This window comes from Falco cherrug, chromosome 7 (genome assembly GCF_023634085.1).
Source record: "Falco cherrug isolate bFalChe1 chromosome 7, bFalChe1.pri, whole genome shotgun sequence".
Classification (NCBI taxonomy): domain Eukaryota; kingdom Metazoa; phylum Chordata; class Aves; order Falconiformes; family Falconidae; genus Falco; species Falco cherrug.
Window position 1 is genome coordinate 42,174,997 of NC_073703.1, and position 27,281 is coordinate 42,202,277.

At 40.9% G+C, this 27,281-nt stretch overlaps 1 protein-coding gene across 1 annotated transcript; it reads left to right on the forward strand.

The window, feature by feature from the left end:
- On the forward strand, nucleotides 1–27,281 carry LGMN (legumain). The gene is made up of 14 exons (XM_055716890.1): nucleotides 1–81; nucleotides 6,366–6,554; nucleotides 14,454–14,551; nucleotides 15,364–15,445; nucleotides 15,934–16,019; nucleotides 18,623–18,698; nucleotides 19,176–19,238; nucleotides 20,139–20,205; nucleotides 21,889–22,007; nucleotides 22,696–22,785; nucleotides 23,482–23,679; nucleotides 24,337–24,507; nucleotides 25,650–25,717; nucleotides 26,504–27,281. Exons 2-14 carry the CDS (start codon nucleotides 6,417–6,419, stop codon nucleotides 26,541–26,543), a joined length of 1,296 nt encoding a protein of 431 aa, XP_055572865.1. The 5' UTR covers nucleotides 1–81; nucleotides 6,366–6,416; the 3' UTR covers nucleotides 26,544–27,281.

Genomic DNA, 27,281 nt, shown 5'->3' on the forward strand with positions numbered 1-27,281 from the left:
GCGGCCCGCGGTCGCCTGGCTCCGCACGGCGCCGGCCGCAATCACAGCGGCCGCGGCGGCGACGGCCGTGCAGGCGGTGCGGTAAGGGCCGGCCGGGCGCCGCGCTAGCCGCGGGACCGCGTCCTCTGGGGAGGGCTCCGTCGCAGCCGGCTGCTGGCCGGCGGCGGGCAGGAGGCGGGGTGCGCCTGAGTGAGGGGAGCCGCGGCGAGGTGCATGGCCTGCTCCGCTGCCCGAGGGTAGAGCTGCCTGGGGTAGGCGCGAAGGGCCCCGCCGGCTCCAGGCGAGCGGCCGAGGGGCACCGGTTTCCCTCACCGGCTCCGAGCGCCGTCGAGCCCACTCCACTCGCCCCAGCGCCCTGTCGTCCCTCGGCTGGCGGGGGCAACTCGGGGCCCGGCCGTCGGTCGGCGCTGGGGCTGGCGGGGGGCGGTTTGCCGAGCCCTGGGGCCGCTGGCCTTGAGGCGGCGGGGAGGGGCGGGTGCCGCCGTGCTGCCTGTGCGCTGCGGGCATCGCTGCGGGGCGCCGAGCTGCGCTGGCGGCGCTGCCCTTCATAGAGGGGTTGGGGCGCAGTTGCTCCCCCCCCGCCCCGTCACGGAGCCTTCTGGCCCGGGAGCTGTACCTGAGCTCTCCCTTCTGGGGCGGCTCGACCGGGGAGAGGAATCCAAGCGGCTCGTTCAGGGGCATTGCTCCCGGCTGGCACAGGAGAGAGGGGGCACATCGGGGGCGAAGCAGCAGTAGCAGCAGCACAGATTTAGTCCCCGGTAATACATTTTTAACAGGGGAAAAGACGGAGTAAGAATTCACGGGTTTTCTGCAAAGAGCTGATGATGTCTGAAAGGTACTGCACTGTGCCTACAGTTACTGAGAGCTGGTGGACAGCCTTGCCTTAACGTGGAGGGCTGCTTGGCGTTAGTAGCACCACTAGTCCCCGTAAGGATGGGGCAGCGCTGTGTTGGGTGTCTGTATGTGGGGGTTAAAACAAATCTTGCAGTGAAGAGCTGAAACTCTAAAATAAACAGTGGTAAAAGACATGTGAAGTGCAGGAATCCTCTACTCGGGAACCTTCTGAGTAATCGCTTCTCCATTATTTCATTCTGTGCACGCTCCAAACTTTTCTGTGTTTGTTGAGCAGAAATGCTGACCCTCGACCAACTTACTCGTCTAACCGCAACTCCCCCTGTCCCGAATCGTGCTGTGTAACAAATGAAAGTTATTCGTAAAGTGTTGCAGTAGGTGGGGTTTTTTTGCCATCAGAATGTGATTGCAGAGGCTTTGTATATTTGTAGACACATACAGAAGCCTGCAATCTGCCAAACTTTAATCTGGGCTTTTTGAAGTGAGTGTGAGCGTGTGTGCGTGTAACCAGGTGTAAATGGTGCCACCTCTCTGCTGCTGAGACAGAGAAATCTGCAAACAGTAGAATAAGCTTTATTTAATTTAAAATACCTTTATTTTAAACCATTCTCACCACAACTAGAAATTCTTGTCTTTACAGTAAAAGTGACTTACTCATCTTCAGTAGCTATACTAACCTATTTTACTACAAATTTTAATCAAATTAAGCTGATTCATGAGATGGTAACCAGTAGACTTTGAGAAGAGTTGTTTTGCAACAGAGACCATAATCTCTTTCAGAATGTACCTTTTCAGAGTTTACAGTGGCAAAGACTTTCCACCATACCAGTGCATAAAGGACATCAAACTAATTCTGCAGGGGCTTAATCATGGGTTTAGGTGCTTCAGTTTGCATAGCAGCTAGCACCACATGTAGGCAGAGCATTGCTGACAGAGAACTGCAGACATTAGTTTCCTGTGAGGAGGACTATCATGAGTCATGTATTTTGTAGAAATCAGCATCTCGATATTACAGTGACAAGCAATATTCAAGCACAGTGTGGGAAACGGAATTATGACTTGATTCTAAAAGCTAAAAGGCTAGTCGTCATAAGAATAGCTGAAAAGAAGTAGTGTTTTGAAAGAAAAACTGGAATGATCAATTGATTTGCTTAAGGCTGTAATTCTTCCCTGAGATTACTGTTAATTCACTTATTTCACATGAAGGGAAAATGGATATATGATTCCTTTTTGCACAGCCCTTGGAGGCTGTGCTTGAGCTTTTGGAGTTTAGGCTACTGAAGTGTTAACATCTCTCTGAACACTAGTGGAAAACACTTTGATCAACTAAAATGCCTTTCTTTAGGGTGGTATCCAGTTGTTCTAAGACTTTTTTTTATTCTTAGTGGACTGTTTTAATAAAGGAAAGCTGGGAACTCAGGAACAGGGTATTGACCAGAACAACTGTTCTAGCAGCACCCAGCTGCTTCCAGTTGCAGTCTCTCTTAAGCATCCCTCTCTTATCAAGTGAGAGATGTGTGCTAGCTATGTAATGGGAAGTGGTCAAGGTGCCTCTGTCAGGAAGAACAGGGTTTAAGAGCAGAGTAAATTGTTCTGGCAAGAATCATCCAGTTCTGGTCACGCTGCTTGCTTGGACTGTGCAAACTGCTTAGCAGCTTGCCTGTGTGTATATGCTGTGGTTCTGCATATGTAGATCTGATGCTGAACCCGTTATGTCTGTGAGATGTGCCTTTTTCATGATGTGGTCTCCAAAGCAAAGTTAACTAACTCTCCTACCAGAAAGACTAGGCAGTGCTGATCAAATCTTCTCATGGTTTTTGGGGGATCAGCCAAAGCTCTAAGATGATCTTGTAGTGAATTTTCAGTCCTTCTATGTAGTCTCAGTTTGCATGCATTTAGGGTCACATGTGACAGATCTTTGATTCCTTGCTTTCAGAAAAAGTCTTTTTATTTACCTGTGGTAAGCTGGTCAGCTGAGCTAGTTTCTCTTCCAGTATGACCCGAAGACATAGCATGTGATGGGAACTTTCTCTTCTCAACTGTAGGTCAAGAGCTTATTCAACACAAACCAGAAAGAATCTTTTAAATTGCCTGTCTGAGCAGTCAAAGGCTTTCTTTAAAACAAGCAGAAATATGGGATTTTTTGGTGTGTTGTGGATTTCTTGGGTGTGGTTTGGTTGTGATTTTTTGGTGGGTTTTTTGTTTGTTTGGGGTTTTTTTTAGGGGTTTTCTTTTAGTATTTGGAAACAAGCAATGAAAAACCTGTTGCCACTGCACATGTGTTTAATGGGTAAATCTATTTAAATGCTGCTCACAAACCTTGGGGAGCTCAGCGTTTTTTACTCACAGTTTATTAGTACATGTGTCCTTAATTAGTGTAAAATAGGAGGGTTTTTTCTGTTCTAAATATAACTCATGACAAAACATGTGTTTTTCTAATACAATGCAAATGTTTATTGGGGTTTGGTCTGATTGTTTTTTGTTTGGTCTTCCCCTCCCCACCACCCTGGTCTTCTGCACCATTCACAACTTTGTCTCAGCAGAGGTGACAAGCCTGAGGATCTGGATATCCCTGTACCATGTGAGAGATTGTTGAATCCCAGACACGGAAGGGACAGCCTGAGGGACTTCATAGCTTAAGTCTTTGTGATTTGGGCTTGGGGTTTTCTGTTCTAGACCTGTTTGCATGCAGAATGCAGGGCTGGTATCTGGTACACCAGCGTGTCCTGCATAGCATGGCCCCGTGCAGAGGTGCTGGCAGGGGTCCTGAGATCTGTGTTAATATAGTCTGGAGCATGAACTCATCAAGACAGTCCCATCAAACTGTTTCCAATTCAGGACGTAGCACTCAATAGCATTTTTTTTCTGAAGCTACTTCAGTCTCCTTTGTGTGGTGTATCAGTAACTGACAGCTGGTGGCAGTGACTGTTTCCACATGATGGATGCCTATCTGCTGGGATCTGTCTTGAAATTAGCCATCGTGTTATATGGCCTAGTGAACAGTTGGCAGCAACACAGCTTCTATTGGTATGTCCTGTATTCAAATCAATGATTTACATCTCTAAGAGCTAAGCGCCATGTGAAAGGATCTCCAGCCCTTCAACAATAATTTGAACCGTTTATTTTCTCTTTGTATTTTTCATGTAAATATAAGTAATGTTTTTAGTTGAAGAAAGGAAAAGTTACGCTTTAATGAACATGGAAAAAAGGTTCTTAGTATGAAACAGATACTGAGCTCTGAGGCATCTGTTTGTATGAAATTCAGCTCCATATTCCAGTAAGTCAACCTCAGTTAAGATTTCTAAGCAGATCATCCAAAATATATTGATTTTCTTTTCTTGTCTAATATATTGGGAGTTAGACATACCTGAAACTGAATATTGGGAATGAACAGGCTTGATTGCCCATGCCATATTGTGGCACTTTACAAAAGTTTTAAAGAATTCTTAGCTGAGCTGTAGGCAACAGAACAGGCAGGTTTTGTGGATGTTGTAAACACAGTGTATCTTCAGAGCAGTTGTTAGTATGTTATTTGTCTTAATCATCTGAAGAAGTGACAAGATAGCCAAGGCGGAATTGCCATACTAAGCCACCTGTCACTGTTTGGCAACAAGAATGCACAATTCCAGCTCAACATGAGAAATTGTCTATCAAACTGCTTATTCCTTCATATCCACTTAAATAGCTAATAATTCAGCAAACCCTAAATTGTTAAATTATTGTATATTATTATTGCTCCCAAATCTCACGCTTGCAGGCAGTGGCAGGAGTGGGTTATTCCTGAAAAATAAGATTCCTAGATTCAAATGAGGTTTTGGAAGAAGCGGTCTCATGGTGCTTAACATTTGGTTCCGTCTTCTGTTCTGTTCTGGAGCTTTTTCTGTGTGGTAACAGCTCTTCCTATAGGAGCTGATACGCTAACACAACTTCCTTTACTTTGTGCTAGCTCCTTTAAAAAGAAGCAAAACTCCCAACCTTCCCAATTTATGTAATATATTTTTTTTAATACTATTGCCTGCAAGACTTAATTTTAGTGACCAGTAGATCCAGCCTTGGAAAGACCCATACGACGTTATGTTAGTAGTCTTCACTGTATACAGCTGCTCTGGAGGTGAGCTGGCTGCTGTTTCGGCCTCATTTGAGTGGCTGCAGATGCATGGGTTTCACTGTGGGAAACTGAGGCTGGCTTAGATACTGTTTAGTTATTTGGTTTAGTGGTAGCGTTGACATGGTGCCTTGTGACCATGTGTATGGCTTTGGAGTCTCCAACTTTTATTCCAGAGAAAACCATGGTAGACTGCTACACCACCTCTCCATACATAGCAGTAATGATCAGCCTCCAGCATATCTTTTTTGTAAGTAGGCCACTGTAAAATTCCATCTCTCAGTGTGTGAGGAAATACATAATCTTTGTTCACGTGCCAAGAGCATGCAAATCTTTAGAGGAGTTTGCTTTATGAGTTACTTGTTGGATGCAGCAGACCTGAAACTGTGACCAGTACATATAGCCTGCTGCCCCCTGGCACGGCCCCCCACCTCCCCAAAAAAACCCCAACAAAACCAAACAACCTGACAAAACAAAGAAGCTCACAACCCGAACAGCAAACCTTCTATTACATATGGCGAGATTATTTGCTGTTAGAGCAAACACTCTAAACTCAGGAATTTCACTAGTGGGAACACTACTTCTGGTCCTCTCAGGAAAGTAGAAAGAGCCATTTTCAAAGCTCTTCTCTGGCTCTGCTTCTCTGAATCTGATGTCCACAGGCTCAGACCCAGGTCTCTTGCTGTGCACCTTGTGCAAACACTTAGCCACTGTGCAAAAGAGACGAAAATGCTACTCTTTCATGTGGTACTGGTTCACATTTGCTCTCCGCTAGCATGACAGTTTGCACAAATAGCATGAGGCTCTTGCAGTCTGTACTTCCCCCCAGCAGTTAGGGCTGAATCTTGTGCAGAATGGCCTCTCTCCACCCTCTCTGTGTGGGCACAGAGAGCTTTTGTGACACTCTGACCTACCAACTCCCCAAGCACTTTTCCATGTCTATGTGTCCTTGTGTCTACATCACCTGGGATTTGACTCAGTAATAATGGGCTAATTGCCAGTGTGTGGAAACCAGGGAACTACATGAGCAAAGACCAAGATTATAGTATTAATCTGAGAAAGTTTTATCTGTGAAATACTTGATAGTGTGGCTTGCTCTGTATTTGAGGCTTATTCATTACCAGCTATAGAACAAAAGAACCAGAGAGAGCTGAAAGACTTGGTTGTCCTATTCAGAACTGCTTTCAGCAGTCGGATTTGAGAACTGACAGAAAACTCTTGTAAGTAGTAGCAGCTTGGTGCTAAAGGAAGATATGGCAAGAAATTGTACTGTGGGTTGAATGGTCTGTAAAACACCCCCACCCCCCCCAGGCAAGAAAAGCTAGTTGTGATACTACTGATGTTTGTTTTGTGTTTGTTTTGGTTTTGATTGATATCCTCTGATCTACTTCTCAAACTTTTTCATTAGGGAGTTGGGTTTTTTTCCCCCTCTCATTTGTGGAGTAAGTTAAGAAGAGAGATGATGTTGAAAGCAGTTGTGCTGCTGTGCTGTGCTCTGGGCATAAGTACGTTCCCCATGGAAGAACCTGAAGATGGAGGCAAGCACTGGGTAGTGATTGTTGCAGGTTCGAACGGCTGGTACAACTATCGACACCAGGTAAGGATCATTGGTCTCATATGCTGGTGCTGGCCACATGCCAGAAAATGCCTGCTGTGGGACTCATGGGGAGGTGATAGCTGCCTAGATTAGTTCAGACCTTCTGTCATTTGGGCATTTGTTTCTACTTCTAGATTTCCGAGAGTGTGTGAGGATTTCAAAATGAACAGCAACAAATTTGCTCAGGGCCTGGTCTTAATTCTTGTTATTCTCATCCCAAGAATTCCCCTCCACTGTTTGAATTTATTTTTTTTTTCTTAAAACTTTGTCTAGTCTTTCATCTTTTGAAAAGCTGTCATAAGCAGGAGGAGCGACATTCTTCCTGTAATCACGCTTCTGCACCCTGGGAGACCTGTATCGATTAGGCTAAATATTCTATTACTAAGCTAGAGGCTCTGACCCGAAGTCGCCGGTGAACAAATGATGTCTAGAATTAAACCTCATTTTGTTGACACATGCATGTTTCTATTTGTTTTCCTCTTTTCCCTATGTTATGAAAAAGCTCCCTTTCTTCTCACCAGTTACAAAATCTGCAGAGGCTGCAAATGCACAGTATGTTTTTTGTGGGGTAGAGGACATCCAGAAGGGGGTTCTTTTTAACTAGAATCAGTTTGCTCACTCTGTTCAACAGCATGACCTTAAAGTTGTGTTGGCACAACAACAATACAGTGCACTGGGGTGCAGGGGTCAGAGTGAATGGCAGAAAAACAAGAGGAGGGAACAGGAGCTCTGGAGTGTGACACTGCTGTCAAAGCCAGTGTGTTGTGGAGTTGTGGTCTGAGCACAAGTGTCAGGATAGACAGAATTAAATCCAAGTGACTTAACTGATTAAGTTCAAGACTTAACAATCAGCAGTCAGGAGACTATGGCAGGTTTTTTTCCTTTGAGGAATTCTTAGGTGATCCCTTAAACAGATGAATCTACATTTAATCAAAGTCTTTGCTCTAAACTTGCAACTACTTGCTTTCTGGGAGAACAGAGTCCATTTAATGCTGATTTATGTGTACATTTGTAAATTTCTAAATGTTAGAAAGTAGTTTACTAGACTATTGTTTGTTAAGGTGAACTTGAACACAGATTGAAACACTAGTGTACAAAACAAGCATTTTAAAAGTTAAACTGTATTAAATGTACAGGATACATCTGATCTGCTGTACACAAACTTTTAAAATATGTTGTTTTTAATGTAACTGCCTGTAAAATCTAGAGAAGGTGAAGCCTGTCTGTGTTGATTGAGGAAGAAACGAGCCTTCCATGTGTTGGGCATTCTGGGGTTTATGGTTATGTTTCTGCTCCTGCTCAGCTCACCATCAGTTTGGAAATTTCAGTGCAGTGATGAGCTTAAAACAAAATGAACCAGACTGACAGCCTTGTGGCATCTGAAGAAGAACCTGTTACTAGCAAATGATAGCTCAACACTTTGTCAAACTGGTTTTAGGGATTTTGCCAGCTCCTTGCACTGTAGCTATCACCTGATAACCATAGCTGGAATATTACAGCATTAATATAAACTATTCCTATTTCAAATTAAGTCTCAGAAAGGAAATTTTTAAAGTTGAAATTGGAAAACAATTATAGAAATACTAGTGTTGTGCTTGATCACTGCTTGCCCTGGGATGTCTAAATATAATTACCGAGTTGTCCTCTGGTTGTTGCTGTTGCTGTATAACCAGTCTTTCTGCCTCCCTTCTGCCCTAGGAGGTTTTAATACCACAGCATTTATTGTTTAAATAAAACTACATTTTTGAAGCTGTGGCTCATGAGGATTCTCTTCCTACAGTTGCCCAAGCATAGAGTTTTTAGCCTTTCTGTCAATGAGCCTTCAGTGGCAAGTCTTATCTGCCAGGTATAATGGATTATGAAAAACACAAGATGCACACTTACATATTGGTGTCAAACAATAAGTCCTTTGAACATGGCAGTTTCACAGAAGCAAACTAACTTTTGAGTATGGTCATGTTTTGCAGATAGTTATTAATAATTGCTTTTCAAGGTTAGAAAAGTGAGAACGAGATTTCTTTAAACACCTTTATCTTGAAGATATTATCAAATAACTATGTAAAATATCTGCACTGTTAGACTGTTTGAATTTCAGTCCTAGAAATTTCTGTATTTGAGCTTCTACTGCTTGCTTCAGGTACAGTATTAACATTTGGAAAAAAAGAAAATTAGTACACTACTAATAGTCCTATCAAAGTTATGAAATTGGCATCATAAAATAAGAGAGTCTGTGTGAAGGATCCTTCACAATGGGGCTGAGCTGCTACTTACCCGTCCTGGGCTAAATACTGTGCCTATAATTTGTAACAAAAAGGATCAATTCCCACGAGATGCAGCAGATTGGCAGCCCGTGCTGTCTTGCTTAGCGGCCTTTTGTGGCCAGCCTCAGGGGCCTGGCTGGAGTGAGCATCCATGGTGGGAGGGCATACTGTGAGACAGACCTGGCAGTTAGTCATAGAAAATCTGCCCTGTGCACGTCACAAAAAGTAATCCAGGGAAAGGTGCCTTGGGTATAAGAAAATTGGGAAAACTTGTTGCCAGCAATACCAGCTGAACCATAGACTTCTAGGAGGGTTGTACATAGGAGGAAAGGTACTATGGAAATCTCAGGAATTACAACAGAGTTTTGGAAACCTTGTGCAGACTGATCACTGTGTCTTTGCATGTGTTAGTGCTCCCTACCCTTCAGCAGCGGAAGCAAAAGCACTCTTGAGTGTTTAAATTATTTGCTCAAGTTACTTGAAGTGGAACCAGGAATAGGACTTGGGCTTCTAATTCTGTGCTTCATCCATCATGGAAGTCATTCCATAGTGAACACATGCAGAAACGCATGTTGTTTTTCAGTAGAATAATATCTCTACTATCAGAAAGTGAAGCAGCACTCCAGGATCGCGGATTTGTGCAATTCTTTGCTTTCCAAGGGAGAAACTGCAGAAGAAAGTATGTTATACTCTAATTCACTTTCCTCCTGCCATCACCTTTCTTCAGAACTTCTTTGATCTAGCCTGTGTGCAAGTGAATTTGTAGATATGAATGTTCCTGTAAGTAGTTACTCAGTGTGACTATTTATTTACCACCGGGCTGGTTACTATTCTGTACGTGCAACTAAGCACTCAGAATATCCCTTTGTAATCTGAGACCTCAGCAGACACATTTCTGGGTTTCAGTTGCTCAGTTCAGCTGCTCAGGGTACAGTTAATACATGATGTTGGCATGTTTGTGTTACGTTTATATTTTGTGAGATCCGTTTGTTTTGCATGCTGTTTGCACACAATGCAGGCAAAACATACTTTGTTGCCTTTTGCAATAGTTACTTGGTGGCAATATGTGTTCATCTGACTAAAGAACCATAAAAAGAGGAGAAATTTACACCTTCAAAAATGTCTCCAACTTCATACACAGAAAGTTGCAGGGAATATAGTCCATCTCTGTATGCTGTACAGACCCCACAAACGGCAAGTTTGTAAAGACTGTGAGACCCTGGAAACATGGAGTTTGCATGTGTAACCTCAAGGAATCTGAAACTCCTTCTGAGACTTGTAAGTTAGCTGTCAGTGGTCAGGTTCCACTCTCAGTGGTGCAAACCTCAAGTCTAGACAGGAAAAATACACCGTTTGCACTTAACTATGAGCAAGATTCACACCTTGCAGGCACTTGTTTCCTCTGATCATTGAATTGAGACTGTTTCCTAATTAGCATGATCTAAACTTGTCTTACACAGTTATCTCATCAAGTTCCTAAAATTGATTTAAAGTGTTTTGAAGAGTATACAGCCCAATGTCACAGGCTTACTGCCACTGCAAAACTAGCTTATATATTGTTTTATGCTTGTGGCTTCTTGGTTCTTTGGTGTCATGGGTGTCACCCATATCTTAGTGGTTTTGACTAGAGTTGCTTGGGCTGTGGAAGGACTATCAACATGCTCTTCTTTGTTCCTCAGCAGTTATTCTGACTTCTCTATAGGAACTTCTTTATTACCAAACTGGCTACTATTCCCTAAATGCATCTGAGCACCCCTTATATACCGGGAAGAGAACTCCTCCCATTCCCTGGGAAAGTGGCTGAGCTCTCTACCACGCAAAGAGCTAGATGGTATAGCTCTGGGAATCTTAGTGACATAAATGATCAAATATAGCACTAAATGATGGATTTGGAGAATGCTAATTTTCCTTAAGAGAAGTAGAATTTTGTTTATACTTCTGCCTCTCCTGGGACATGATTGCACTAGATAACTCAAACCTAAAGTCGACTTCGCAAATGGATCACAGGGATGCAGACGGATGCTTTCTGGGTACTCCAAAAAACATAGTCAGTGGAAAGCCTGATGTGAAACAGTCTTGCTAAAGGTGGAGTACATACTTGAGGAGAAAAATAGCTGGAAAAAACAAAATGCTGAAAATAAAAACATTTGAATTTGCATGCCTGGGTGTGTTTTCAGTTGTTGTTTTTAGTCATATTCTTACGGAGCTTTATGGGTCAGGGACTATGTTCAGGGTTTTGCACGCTACCAACCAGAGCAGTATCTTATTCTGGGACTGTCTTAAGTTCTCTACAGTCTTGGAGATAACAGACATAAAGGATGGCTTGGCTGCTTGGCTTCAATTAACATTTCCTCACTGTGCTTACAAAATAGGAAAGGTTTTCCCATAGCTTCAGTTACAAAGTTCTTAATACAGTTAATAGTTTTTGGCTGATTCACTGATGTATGTTTAAGCAAGGGAATGAAACATTGCTGGCGTTTGAGGTGTATTCTTCTACCATGCTTATACATTAGAGTTCATTCTTTCTTAAGTCTGTGGCATTTCAGTGTACCTGTAGCAGGAACAGTGCCACTTTGCAATGAAGCTGACCGTTCATTGCACATGCTTTTTAGCTATGAACCTAGTGGTCATAAGACCAGAACTAACCAATTTCACAGAAGTCTAAGCTTTTCCCTTTAGGAACTATTTATGCATGCATGTGTCATAAAACAACTTGATTTTTCCAAAAATCCACTCCCCCCTGCAGTCTGCTTGAAAGCTGTGTCACTCAAATGTGTAAACAGCTGTATGGCAGAGGAGAATTGGGATGTTTTTTTTCTTTTAGAGTTTTCGCCAAATGAATGTTTTGGAAAACAAAATGCCTGTCCCAAGAAAACAGGAGAATACTCCCTCTGATCCCGTGCTTTCAAAATCTAGGAGTTAATTATTTAAGCAGATTTAAGCATAGATCTTGGATAAAAATTTGCTGATGTAGCAACAGGTTTAAACTAACGAGGGGACGAAAGGTCTGAACCATGCCATTAATAGTGTCCATTTTGGAGCTGGCCTGCGAGGTCTGTTGTGCAGTAGCAGCTGTACAGTTACACCTTCTGCTCTTCTATTCTTCTGTGCAGGGCAGCCACTGTCCACCCCAAATCATGGCCACAAAAGGGTGATTTACATCTAGTGATATGAATCTTTATCCAGTAAATATTCATAGCATTCATTTTGCATACTAATACCAACAAGAGATCTGGAACAATATTAGCTGTCTCTTTAGGGTGATTTACAGATACAGGTAAGCGAGAAATATTTCTGGAAGAAACAAGGCTCAAATAGCAAAAATTTGAGAGGCAGTTACACATCAACAGGAAATAACTCTCGATTCACGTACGCCTCCCTACTCTAGCAGCAGACTGTTTCCATTCTGGTTTTATAGAGGTTTGGTCTTTTACGTGTACAGAGGGAACAGGAGGAACATACAACCAATATCAAGGGTGGCTAGTCAGGTCAGCTAGTTCTGTGCCAAAAAAACCCCTACCTAACTGTTTGCTCAGAATTGTCCCGCTTCAGTCAAAGGAGGGCTAGCAGCAAAGCATGCTTTTGCTGCTCTAGCCTGTGTCAATGATACTATTATGCTACCAGCAGATGTAGTTCCCTTAGAAAAAGCCTCAGAAGGCTGGGACAGTCCCCAAACAGGTAAAGTTAATGTTGAGGGATTGATTACATTGATCTATTTCCTTCTACGCTGGGGAGTTTAACCCATTTAAATTTACCACCAGTAGCTACTGTTTACTAAGACAGGACATAGCGAGCAAACAGGCAATGAATCAGAAGAGAAGAGAGAAAAAAAGCTGATAATACGCAGTTACAAAGCTCAGCTAATTTTGGATATTTTGATATTAATTAAAAACACCTCTGAAGTCCCTACTGGCCAGCGACTGACTGTGGGAGCACAGACTATTGCTGGTTGAATATGTTGATATTATATCATGATAGTATGCCTAAGCATTTCTGCGTGTTGCCAGCCTAGAACTGTTTCTGTCAGCATAACAGATCTGTATTATGTCTTGAGAGTGTCAGGGGATTGATGATCTACTCATCGATGTAGAGAAGCCCTTAGTGCTTTCTACTTCTGCTTGGGTTGCTTCTGAAGATCAAATACATGTTTAGTCAAACTGCACTCTACTGTTTCATATGATGTATGAGGCCTTTATAACTCTGTTTAACCTCGACCTTTTGACTTGTTGAGGCAGCAGCTGGTATAATGACATACAAGGAAATGGAGAACTATAAACAGTGGAGGTTGTCTAGGACAGGTGGAAGAGAACGTAGGCTGACCTGCATAGTAGCAAATGGAACTGCTTTAGTAAGGACAATTCAACATTCAGGGTTAGTCACGTGAAGAGATTTTGCTGTGGGAGAGTTCATTAGCATGGAATGTGCCTCACCCTTCCCAGAACCTTGCACACCTACCTTCTCTTTTCAGCTTCAGCTACACTTGACAATACCAAGGATTATAAAGTGACATGATTTTACAGCGTCCTTGCAGTTAAACTAGTCAAAACCACTAATGCTCCTAAATCATCTGAACTTACAGATGTCTACTTAAACCACTTTGGTTTGGTTTACAAACTAGCAAATTAGATTAGTTAAACAAAAGTAAGCTGTAAAGCTTTGCTTCTTGCCTGCGTTTGGAATGTGCATTTGTTAGATGAAATTTCTTCCATTAAATCTGCACCGCTTTTTGTAGCATGTGGCATGTCATAGATCTAGAGCTTAGGAATGATTGTTAATGTCTTGTTAGGTCATTTGCAGACTGCCAGTTGAAAAGAAGAGATCTGTTTGGGCTGGGCTTTCTAAGAATTTAGCATTCTGTCACAGGTTTGCATTACTGTAATAACACTTTGATGAGTGTTGTTATTTCTGTGTCATAGGAAGATGGTTCTGTAAAGAAAATCTGCTTGTTTGTATCCTATACAAGTCAGGAAAAGATCCTGAACAAAAATTCTGCATTTTTCTTTTCTACTGAAATCTGTTTTCTTGCCCTAAAGTTACTTCAGTTTACAAGAAATACATAATCAAAAAGAAAATTTTCCTTAGGAAAAATTCTCATCTAGTAAAACAAAATCTAATAAATTTTTTGCAGAGGTGAGATTGGTAAACCATACTTCTTTAAGCCAAGGACAGTCTTTGATGCTTAGTCATGCAGGCATGGTGCAGAACTAATTGAAATTGGTGGAAATTAACTCTCTTCTTCTGTTTGGCACAGCTTGGTTTTGTCTGTCAGTGCACAAGGGTTTTCTTTTAGATTTTCTCACAGACCACAGAACATTGCTGAAAATGTGTTGTTAAATTTTGTTAGCTGTACCAAGTCTGAAGTAACTTCTGGTTTCTGTTTAAATAAGAAAACAAAATAGGTAAATGGGAGAGAGATTTTAATCAAAGTCGCTGTTATTAATGCAGCTACTAGTGAGAGAAAGACATTGAGTTTTGGTTTAACCTATGCATTTCAGCCCTCTAGCAACCCTCAACCTCATATTTGAATGCAGTTTCTTTTGGACAATAGCCAGCTCTTAGGCCTGCAAAGCTATTTTTCTTCTGGTCTCAAATGTAAAATCTCTGTTAAAGCTAGTAATGATAATCTGCTTAATTTCAGGCAGATGTGTGCCATGCATACCAGATTGTACACCGAAATGGAATTCCAGATGAACAGATCATTGTCATGATGTATGATGACATTGCTGATAATGATGAGTAAGTGATGAATGTGCACTAGTTACAAACTGTATGGTTACTACAAACACACCATAGTCACCGATGTGTTTTGAGTTTTTAGTAGTTTTGTAAGAAAAGCCTTTAAAACTACCTGTGATACACATAGAGACATTTTATCTATCAGCACGGTAATTCTTTGAAATATGCTCATGAGCATTCTAATCTTACTCCACTCAGCATCAGTTGTGGCACTGAGGACTGCAGAGCTTCATTGTTATGAGAGTAAGTGATCTGAACTCTCAGGTAACAGTTCACGGCAGATAAATAGCCTAAAGCCACAAACATAGGGAAGCTCCATGTATTACTTGCAGGGCTTTTTGAAAGGATTTTATCAGATTCATTCCCAGCATGTACATTCAACAAAGAAGCATATATGTCCCATCCTTGGTGACTGTCTAGAGTGTATAATTGCTTTCTATATGAAACAGTTCCATTTAAAGCCTCTAATACTGAGACAACTTCAACAGAAATCAGTGGACTTCACATGCACATCAGCACTGGGAGCAAAGAGTAAACAGCGATGATAGTATAAGAGACCACCTGCCTACGTATTCAGATACATGGACATGATCTGAGGCAGGATAGCTGAAGGTACCATGAGGGTAAGGACACTTGAGGCAAGCGTAGTGACTGACTGAAGTAAAAAGGCCTTTATATTCTGAGATCACTTAATGACACATGGTTCAAGTGCCCATACTCTCTATCAGGCAAGCTGGCCAGTCAGGACAGTTCTGTGGTCACTGTATGACACATGGCTAACTATTCAGATTTATGTTCCATTTACCTTTCAGAAATCCAACAAAAGGCATTGTCATCAATAGACCTAATGGCACAGATGTGTATGCTGGGGTACCCAAGGACTATACAAAGGAGGTAGGAATGAAACACCATTCCCCAGGGAGGGTTTTACTCTTACACTCCAAAATGCACATAGTATAAAGCCTCCAGCTTATTTGCCTGTGTGGTTTGGTACACATAAGATGAACATAAGCAGTACATGCTTTGAGGTGAAGCAGTGGTCATAAAAGTAAACCTTTACACTGTTTCTGTGGTGGCACAGGAAATAAAAGGAGGAAAAGTCTTACGTTCGTAAATGTTGTAACTCAATCTGAAGAACAGCTGTGTAAGACTAATTGGTTCATTAAATCGGAACAGTAATCCAATCGCTTGACAATTTCATGATTCAGTATCTGAGTCAGTCATCAGTGGCTAATACGTTATGTAATGACGGATTGAAAAGGATGGCCAGCAAAACTTGCCATCCATGTATTGATTCTGCCTTTCAGAAGCCATCTGCTAAATGAAAATTTTATTGTTGTTTTTATGATCAGATTTAACTTGTAATCCTCTTAAAACTTTAGGATGTTACTCCAAAGAATTTCCTTGCTGTTCTCAGAGGAGATGTGGAAGCGGTGAAGGGCATAGGATCAGGAAAAGTATTGAAAAGGTAAGATAAGTTTAATTTAGAAAATAATTGCACGTGTAGCTGTATATTGGCAGTGATTCCAACAGAAGAAGAGGGTAAGTTAGAGCAACTTGAGAATCCAGCAAGATTATCGATAGCAATTCCAGGTCATTCACATTAGAAATGCAATGATTCTGGTTTCTTCAGCTGTCCAGCACCAAGAAGCAACTGCTGATATTCAACTGGTATGGAGTCCAGTATAGATTAAGGTATAAAAACTAGATGATAGTATCAACTCTATTAAGGTATTTGTTATTTAGACTATTTTCTTTTGCAAGAGTGGCTATTCAAAGAGTTTTATTAAGGTTTGGAGACCTCTAGAAAGGATTTGCTAAGGCTTGACTTAATGTACACACATAGTTGTATTAGTCACCTGAAGTGGTGAGACTTGGCAGTCGGGGCAGAGGGACAGAGATAGCTTAAACAGCTCATCAGCTGCATAAATTGCATGTCTAATCCCAGCCTTGGTCTTTGTGGCAGGTATAAGGTTATCCAGGCTTTGTATGTAATGAAATGGAATTATGGTTTATATTTAATGCAATAAAAATATTTGCGATTGAAAAAGTGATACAAGCAATTACCCTTGTAACTGATGTATTAGTTTACAAATACCTTAAGCATAAGTTGCATAAATGATTTTAAGTTTCACAGTATTCTAATGTATGAACAATAATAAATTGTAGACTGGCTAACTAGAATGTAAAATCTTGTCATTAATGGGTGTAGTTTATATAGGCTTGTATAATTCAGATGCTTCAAGAATAAAAGCAATATATTTGAGGGCCCAAATAGAACACATTGTGGAATGATACCTGGTGTCAGTTATTCATCTTGCTTCTACAGAGTTTGAGGTAGGAAAGTATGATGCCTATTTACTAAGGTGTGTTACGTTTTTGACTCAGTACTGCTGGTAAAGAGTTATATCATGTTATATTTTTCTGTGTACAGTATTTCCTCTAAAAGCTGTAAGAATTTAAATTTAACCATTTGGAAGGACTAACCTAGTTAAAAAACAATTGTGGCTATCTTAATCTGACAGTTTAATTTTGGAGGCAAAGCAATTAAACAGAACAGAAGAAGCCTGCCTTGGCATTCGGGAGAATAAAAAAAAGGAGCAGGACCGTAGTCAAATAAGTTATTGCTCTCAGTTGTTTAAACTTCATCCTGAAAAGCGGAGAGAGAAAATTATATATGTAAGGCATATAGGCAAAAAGGTAATAAATTGCTGCACATTTATTAGATTGTTCTAGTAGCTGGAATGGGTCAAGAGGTAACTATAAAGTGTTTGTTAAAAAGAGGTACTTCAGAACACGTTACCTGTGAAAGCTCAGTGCTACAAGTCAAATAAGGGAGTGGCTATGCAGAGGGCCAAAGACTCTTGAGCTACTTGGGAAGACAACTTGAACCCACATAGAAAAGTCCGGTTATTTGCATTTCACCTTGGTTGAATTTTTTACACTTAATCAAGAGTGGGAGCCATAAAAATAACACCCAGCCCTTCTTTGTTAGGCTCTGTTTTGTGAATTTCCAAGTGGCTTGACTTCTGCAATTGAGTGGGACAAGAACTCCATTATCTGCCCAGGAAGCTTCTAGGTTTTCTTCCAGGTTGTTCCCTAACCAGCAGGGTATTGGCCAGGCAAAAAGCTGGACAGTCTCCCCTGATCTGCTGCAGTTATACCTCTTGCAGTCAGGAAAGAGCAAAAGCAAGTATGTGTTTCTGGACCACCGATAACAGAGGAAGAGAGGAGGGCTTTGGGACTCCTTCCAGTCTGTTGACATATTTTATATTTAATGGTCCCTGAGTACAGTTTAAAAGCAAAATCCCTTTGCAGATCTGGCTGTTAGGGCAAGACCTTAATATCACCCAAACATGATCTGTTTCATTTAGAGTGCAATAAAAATCTACAGCAAAGAGTGCACTAGACAGGGAATCAAAGCCTCCTGTGAGCATGCAGTGCTCAACTGACTGCACAGCCACATAGTGCAAATGCCGATTTGGCCTAATGGGTGAGTTTGTGTACACATCGGTTCTTCACGGGGGTGTGGGCTGACACTGATTTGGCTAAGTATGGCCATACAGATCACAACAAGGTAGTATGTAAACATACCTAAGGATCTTACCATAGAATTCTGTTTTTGTGGTTTATCCCTGTGTTATTGGTGTCTCAGTATAACTTAGTTATAAAAGCATTCCTTTTTAACCAGACTGCTGCAGATGCCTGCAGTATAACAGACAGACATTAAAAAACAATTGCCCCCCCACCTTACTCAACATACCAGCCCCTGCCTCACCAGCAATCAGTTTACAGTTCGAAACATGAAGTGTAATTGCCAAATTCCCCATACCTGAGGGACTAGCCTGTATCCCTGTTATCATTCCTTTTGCAGACACTTACCTCCTCTCATAAGCACTCAAAGCAGTATGCTTTGGGAGAAAAAAATATTACCAAGAGGAGGAGATTGCTTCAGTGGTATTATTTTCAAAGATTGACATGTCTTGGCATTGAGAAGCAGATGATTATTGTTGTAACGAATATGAGGCTGGAGTGGTTAGAAAGAATTTGTTTACAATTTTTTCATTACAGTGGTCCCAAGGATCATGTGTTTGTTTATTTCACTGATCATGGAGCTCCAGGACTTCTGGCTTTTCCTGATGATGATGTAAGCATTTGGGGGGATTACTTTGTCATTAAAAACATTCTTTTAGTGACATACTAAAATGAGTAAGTAATAAATGTAAAACATGAAGATATTTGATGTGCTGCCATATTGAAGGGGGAGACAGAAAAAGAGCAATATTCTCATCACTGCAGTCTGTTTTTTTTCCAGTTTGAATCTGATGCATTCAGTCAAAATTAGGTTGTGTCACTTACTATTTCATTGGACTTTGGTGGTCCAAGCACACTGTTTCACGCACATATGACTTGACTTTCTGGTGCACAGTACTTCTCGCCTGGGACCGTTACTCATCTTTTCCAGAGTGGTAAATAGAACGTTGTATTTCAGAAGGGCAAAGCACTGGATATATTTAGTGCGAAACAGTATACATATTCACAACAGTTAGCATTTATTCCTGTTATGTGCGTTGTGTGTCTGTTGGCCGTAAGTGGTTTTAATACAAGCCTTCTTATTTTACAGCTTCACGTGAAGGACTTGAATAAGACTATTTGGTACATGTATCATCACAAAAAATACCGGAAGGTAAACAAGCGTATCAGAAGTTGTGAGATTAAAAGAGCAGCTGGTGTGGAAGAGAGGGATCTATCTTCGTTTTGAGAGTTGTTTAAAGCAGGAGGAAGCTGTTGCCATGCAACAAAATTTGGATTATTACTTTGCACTTAAAAGGATTGATCCTTTCCAAATTTTCTCTTTCCATTGTTAGTTTACTGTATATGTGCAGTTGATGTTGAGATGTAGTGTACTGCCTTTTGATAATGGTATATATTCTGACCAACAGTGGAGAAAACATCCATAATGATTTCAGTCTCATAATATGTACCTGACTGTCTCTTCCTGTGCTTTGTTCACTTCAGGCTGCACTGTTACTACAGGAAGTCTGTATATACCTCATGTTTCACTTACAGTTACTAACATAGTTTAAGAGACTGTACCTTGTACAGAAAATTCTGTGCGTTTATTTTGTCACATGTAGTTTTAAGCAGAAAACCTCATATTTAGAACATTTCAGTAGCTTGTCTTTTTTAGGCAACTTTCTGTGGTAACCAGTCTACTATGGCTGGCTGTATTTAGGAACACATAAATGGCCATTGGTTCCAGAAATACTACATTCAATAGTGGCACATTGCTGTGCCTAAAGTGACTGTATATTTGATTTATGCTTTGTACATTAGTCAGCAGGTCCCTGTGGATTCTACAGAGATTAATGGCACCTTTTCATAGTGATTGTTTCCTGCTTCCACATACTTTAGTTCCAAAAATGAAAAATTGGTCTATTTGCTTTTGTGTTTTATTTTGTAGCATTATGGATAGCTTTTGTTTCAGGGATAGCAGTACATGCCAACTAGCTACAGCTGAAAAGCACTGAAGGACTTTCCTCCATTTCTTCATGGAATTTCTTAAGGTCTATGGTTTATTTTATAGATGGTGTTTTACATTGAAGCCTGCGAGTCTGGATCTATGATGAATCATTTGGCTGATAATATCAATGGTGAGCAATCAGTTAACTTACTGGACTGGACTTAAATGTCACAGCTTGTCACAGAGCTAGACAGATTGTGCATCAAGGATAGGCTCAAGGCTCTTCTGTGTAGTTTTAGCAGGGGAAGCAGAAAAATTAGAGAAAGTTAATATTTTCCATTTGTGGGAAGGTCCTTTTAAAGAATTAAGGGACTCTTATAAAGACTTAACAGGGCTTTCAGTTTCTTGCAAGTGAGAAGCTGAAAATGTATTTCTCCACAGGAACTATGTGGTTGTCCTTAATTTGTAGCAGTTAAGTTATACTGGTATTTCTCAGCTTCACCGCTGCCAACAGCAGGTGTGAAGTTTCTGCTGTCGGTTTCATTGAATAGCAAAGGCGCTTGTGGGACACCATTGCCAGAACGTTTTGCTACACCCATTTGCACAATAACCCACAAAGTGGAACTCGTATTTTTCAGGGTTTCTAGGCTCTCTGCTGCAGAGCTGAGAGCTCAGCCTTGATTAGAACAAGAAATCACTGTCTTTTCAAACTGCTGTTCTATGGCAGGGAGGCTGAGCACTCTGGCTTTCTTGTAGTTTTGAAGCTGTGATTCCAGGGAAGATCAACCATGTGCCTCTCCATGGCTTCCCGGGTCTTTGGCCATGGAGTATGCTCTCTGGCACCCACCCAGACTTCTTACAGCTCTGTCAAAGATTTACAGAAAGTTAATACAGTATGTTTCATACTGAGGATTGTTCAAAATAAATGCTCAGTGAATCAGCACTTTTCAGACTTTGTTCTAGTCAAAATTTCTAGTCTGGGGACTCTCTATTTTTGCCACCAGCTCTGTCACAGTCTTACAAAAGCAGAAAATTGGCAATTTATGTATTACAGTACAAAGCTATCTTTGGCAGCCTTCAGTGGTGAACTACAAAGCTTAACCGGTTACTGAGTAAGCATTTTAAAGGGTGCTAAGAGGAGCACTTTACTACACAGAGATTTAAGACTTTTTTTTTTGCTTTTGAACTTCAGTTCCGTTCTGAGTAAAAACAGCACTATAGCTCTATAAAAGCATTCATAACACTTTCTTGTTTTGAAATGCAGACTTTCCTTCAGTTGCACAACTATCCTATGAGTTGACTTTGGCAAAAAGCCAGAATAGGTTTTGCCTTAATACCTGTAAAAATGTGTTTACAGTATTTCTGTTGTGTTAGAGATGACTTAATGGGAATACTGTGCTTGGGACAGATGTTGTAGAGGTCTGTTTTACTTTTCTTTCAGTGCAGAGTGTTAATCCAAGAAAGGATATTACTTAAAGGTGGTGTTTTCTGGAAGAAAAGATGATTTAGGGGATTTACTCCAAGTTTGGGAAAAAGTCCTCATTATTGTAATAAAGAAAGTGAATGTATAGATGGTTGTCGGTGCACAGTGTTCTTAGGCAGTTCTTTGAATGGTAGATTTTTCCCTCAGAAGTGCATATTCTTCTTTAAACACCGCAGACTGCACATTTGGCAGCAAGGAAGGAACTCTTACAACAGCACTGAGGCTGACTGAACAGAATGATTAACAGGCTTCTTTCCTTGCTGCTATTTAGAAGTAAATGATCAAAAGCCAAAACACTGAGACAAATATATCACGTGCAGCTAAGTACTAAATCATGTGGGGGAAGTTAAAAAAAAAGGGAAAAAAACCCACTTTCTGCTTGTATTACAGTTTATGCAACAACAGCTGCCAATCCTAGAGAGTCATCTTATGCCTGTTACTATGATGACGAAAGGCAGACTTATCTTGGGGACTGGTACAGTGTGAATTGGATGGAAGATTCAGATATGGTAAGTTACTTCGATGATGCTTCTGTATTTCCATGCATGAAAAAAAAAGCACTAAGCTTTTTAAAAATAGCTCCTTTATATGATTTGTGAAAATACTTGGTTTTAGGTGAGACTGAAATCAACAAATTGAGTTGGTAAATTTATCTAATACTCAGAACCATATATAATCTGTCCTTTTTTGGGCCACTAAAATGATTTCTGAAACTAACTTTCAGAAACATTGTCATCTTTTTTTATATATAAGATTACAAACTGTCTAACTTCTGGTTTCAAATTCATATAATCTTAATCTGCTAATCTGAGACAACATCTCCAAATTTGTTAAACAAAGTGGGCAGTTCAGTAAGTTGTACCTCTGCTTCAGGGATCCTTAAATACTGAACTGTGGTTAACCGATTTGTTAGCATAATGGAAAACAGTATTAATTAAACAAACAGGGGATTTGTATGCTAGCCCACTTGTTTCTTGCCCATTCGCTAGGAGATTAGGAAATCACTAAAAGCAATTTGAGAATATGCTGTCAAATCTTCTTTTCAGTTTTTACTTTTACGTCTTTCAAAGGTTGTATAGCTCTTTGCCCTATACTTCCTTCTATGTACTGGTAGCTAAGACCCTTTCCAGGTTTCTTTGCATTTTTAGAATAGCTGAATTTAAATATCTCTGACCACATGAAAATTTCTTCATGCAGGAAGATCTAAGAAAAGAAACACTCCACAAGCAATTTCAGCTGGTGAAGAAACGCACCAACACCAGCCATGTGATGCAGTATGGAAACAGAGTATGTATTTGACAAGGCTTCCTGGTCAGATGTATCTTAAAACCTTTTGTGCCCTGTACTTTTATCCCTAAAACAAACAACCTCCCCCCCAAAAAAAAACAACCAACAACAACTGTGAACTGGCAGGGTTGATTTAGAAAATGAACCTGTTAATCTCAGAAGGCCACTTTGCATTTAAGAGGTGATAGTCCTGATGCTAAAGGAAATGGAGCCTTCTATTATACTTTAATGCAAGGAGTCAGGATATGAGTTGTCCTTCAAGCTCTGTCAGTGATTTACACTTCAATCAAGTGTAAGAAGGGTATTTGCCACTTCCAGGCATATTATGAATATTAATGAAATGTTAATAAATTCATTGATCTCTCAAATGGAAAGAGCTAAGAGGTGATATATATCATTTATAATAGTCCCATTATTCAACAGATTAAGTATTTTTTAAAAAAAGAAGTCACGTTACTTAACCTGACTGTCTTTTTTCCCCCAGTGAGTTTTGGAAATAAAAGTTCCCAAATTTTTGGCAGCCTTGACCTTGTATTAAAAAACCCAATGAACACCCCCCCCACCCCACCCCCCCCCATGATCTTTATTTTCTTTAATAAAGCAAGTTGAGAGAGTTAAGTTGGTATGGCAAAGCAAAGACAGACTACCTACTGGAGGTGATTGACAGTTTCCATTTGCTTACTTTCTAACCTTCAGAGCATCTCCTCCATGAAAGTGATGCAGTTTCAGGGCATGGGCAAGAAAGCTACCCCCATTCCGCTGCCACCTGTAGAACACTATGATCTGACTCCTAGTCCTGATGTGCCTTATGCAATCATGAAACGAAAGCTGATGGCTACCAATGACATCTATGAGGCTAAGAAGATTGCTGCAGAGATGAAAACACACCTGGAGGTAAGCAAAACCAAAAAATTAATTATGCATCAGGTCAGATTTGTTTTCATCATAAGCAATGGCAGAAGCAACACCCCTGAAGCCAATGGGATTACTTCCAGTTTTTGCAGATTGCAACAAAATCACTCTTCAGACTGGTAACTTCTAGTTGATTGTTTACTCCTCCTTTACATTTCAGGGATCTGTTCCACAAGGCACAATCGGTAGTGATTGTCTAGGCAAATGCAAGCAAATGCAGAAGTCAGTCTCACAGCTTTTATTGCCAGGAAATTCCTCATCTGCATCCACAGGGATTCTTGTTGGGTGGACTTATTCTTTAGTAATAGAGAAACTTGTCTCATTACAACCAGAGTCTCCCACATAGAATAGCTCCTGCAGAATGGTAGTCAGTGTTGGTGGTACTGGTGTTTTCTTTCTTCTGGCATAAGACACGGAAGACAGTGAGTGATTCTGGAGGATCTGCCAGGAGTCTGACTGTTTCCCTAGTTTTCATTTGTGTGTTAGACAGGTACAAAAGACTGGGCTAAAAGGAAATGGCAGAATTGTGTTCCTTAAAAAGAGCACAAGTTGAGGGAAGTTTAAAGAGAAATTTTATTGAAAGTCTTTGAATTAGGTTTAGAAAAAGCATGTTTTAAGTTCTTGTTCTTTTATGTGCAGGTGAAAGAATTTATCCAAGAATCCATGCGAAAGATAATCACCTTAGTAACAGGATCAAAAGAACAGACCAACCAGATTCTGTCAGACAGATTGACCATCAGCAATTACGACTGCTACCAGTCAGCGGTGAACCACTTCAAAGCTCATTGCTTCAACTGGCACTTACCCTTGGTAAGTCAAGCATTAGATATAACCTGATAAACCTACCAATAAAACAAGCACGGTAGTCATAAGCATATCTGCAAAATCAGCTTTTAGTAAAAAGCTAGCTTGGGGGCAGTCATACAGCTTAGTTTTGGAGAAAGGGTAAGTAATGTTTTTGGAAGCAGGAAACCACTTCCACTGCACCTGTAGATAAGAAAGATTACTAAATATACTTTCAGTAAAAACAAACCCAAAAATAATCCCTAACTTTTACTAGTTATTGCTGTCCCTTCATTGGCTCCCTCCCCAGAAATCCCAATATTAAATAAGCCATGTTGTATTTCTGCTCAAAGCATCTCTACTGGCAAAACAAACACAGGCACCACTACTGTGGATTCATAATCTACATTCATCTGAATTCATACATTCAGATTTCTGTATTATGATTGTGTGCTGGATAGTTCCTTGCGATAGCCTAGCTGCTGCTTCCATGGTCTGCTTGAATTCCTGAGAGCCTCTTTTTAGTCCAGGGGTTTTATTACTGTCTACCCTTCATGGGATCCTAGCTGAGGACCAAATCCTGTTGAGCTAAGCACTGGTTAGGTAAGAGTAAGAGAGGTCAGTTTCTGTTCTGGAAAACCCAGTCCTGATGTCAGGCAAGATAATCTAAGGTGGCAGTGGTGTGTGCTAAGAGTCAACAACAAATTAATTGATTTTAGCAGAAAGCAATGGGATTACCTGGCAACTGGCCAAGATTTAAGTACCATATATAAATCAAAAGCAGATGTACTCTTTCAGTTGGAGCTTCTAATCATCCAGGCTGTTAGGAAGCCACATTGCTCTGTAAAACTTTAGTTCTTCTTCAGTGGTTTTTGGGTTGGGTTTTTTTTGTTTGTTTGTTTTTTGTCTTGTAGGATTTTTTTGATTGAAATTGGTTAGGTGGATGAGCCTTGCCTAAGCGGCCAATGTACAGCTGAATTTACCTAATGAAATTTAAAGAACAAAATGCACAGAAAAAAGATCCATTTAGCCTAGTACTAGATTGTCAAGCCCATCAATTAAACACCTTGAATATTAATAGCATCTCTAAATTACTTCCACAATCTAATTTGGATAAACAATACTGGCTGTTCATCACTGAAATTATTAACAATGTTTGTTTATTTCAGTATGAGTATGCACTAAGACAGCTGTATGCCTTGGTCAACGTTTGTGAAGGAGGATACCCCATTGACAGGTAATGAGGTTCCCGGATACACTGTGGTGTTTTATTTGTGGCTAAAAAAAGCAGAAGTGATAGGCAAATGGAGCCTAACGCAAAAAGCTTCTCACTTGTTCTTCTCTGTTGACCATTTTGTCAGTAAAGTTCTCACTCTAAAGTTACGAATGCTTATTTTGGAAAGCGTATCGTTATTAGTTCCCTCCCACTCGTGATGATCTATTTCCCCAGTAACCCTTTAATTTCCTTGTTGAAGGCCGTCAGGGGAAGGTATAGCCAGTCAGAGGATCCCACTGCACCGCATAACAAACCAGCATGACCGGTGCAGGGGTGTTGCCCTGTAACTCCCGTATGATCTTACACTGAAGCAAGGTTGGGAACTGCTGGTGTTTCACCGCTGCCCGTCAGAACACCGCAGCACTGCTGGGTTCTGGTGAGGAAAGAGGGTACGGTGCTAGGGCCCTCATCTGAGTGTGTGGTAGGAAGGCAGGGAAACAGTGGTCCAGGCTGACCCTTACAGTGGTGCAGTAGGGGCAAGGGACTCATGGTGTCAAAATTCTCTTTTAGGAGGTTGTGGTAGAGGATGGGACCCTAGCTTGTGAGTCATTGAGGGGAAGAAAAGGGAGAGGAAAGCAGAGGAGTAGGGAATGGGCGAGTGAACTGGTAGTTTAGGCAGCATTCAACCCAGAAGGTGAAGAGCTGCCGCTGCCTCCGCTCCTAGTGGCATCCCGCTGTGCTTAGTGGGAGACAGTTTGAGAGCAGGGTGCTGGAAAAGCTTCTCATCATTATTGTTCTCTGTTGCAGAATATGCCTGGCCATGGATCAAGTGTGCCTTGGGTATTGACGGAAACAACAGTCCCCAATATAACCCTTACTACACGTCGTAACTTTTCATAACTATAATAATCCAGATTTTACATGCATGCAACATGAAGAGTCTCAACCACTGTACCTGAACTGTGCTGGGAGCTGAGGCGCCTGACCATGAGCAATAGAGCGCTTGCCGGTGCTCTCCCCTGCGTCCCCACCTGCTGACAGCCTGCTGGTGTGACAGGGGCATTTTAGCAGAGCACCTGGAGCTTTCAGGATGGATGATTTGTTTCAAAGTGCAACGCTCTTAAGAATCTCCGGATGAACACTACAAGCCACCTATCTGGATTGCTAAATCTATGCTAAATTTAAACATTGAGCTATTAATTCTGAATTTTTTTTATACTGTTGCCAATTACTAGCTTTTTAAAAATAATGAATTCCATTACAGTGACTGATTTGCAGATTGGTTAAAAAGTGAAGAAACCAAAGCTTGTTCTTTATGCTTTAACTTCTTAACAGTCTGAAGAAATAAGTTGCATTCAAGAACTATTGGATGTGAATAGCACAGTTAAACTGTGAACAGTAAAAGTCTTTGTGGGTAGAAAGAACTGTTCCCCAAAGAAAAAAAACAAATATCTAGTGCTGTAAATGTAGCACCAGAATGCTATAATTAGATGTATGTACACACAAACCTGTGGGAAGTCAACAGAGTACAGAAATTGCCTGTGAATAAAAATAAAGTTGACAGTTTCATCAGCCTGCAGGGCAA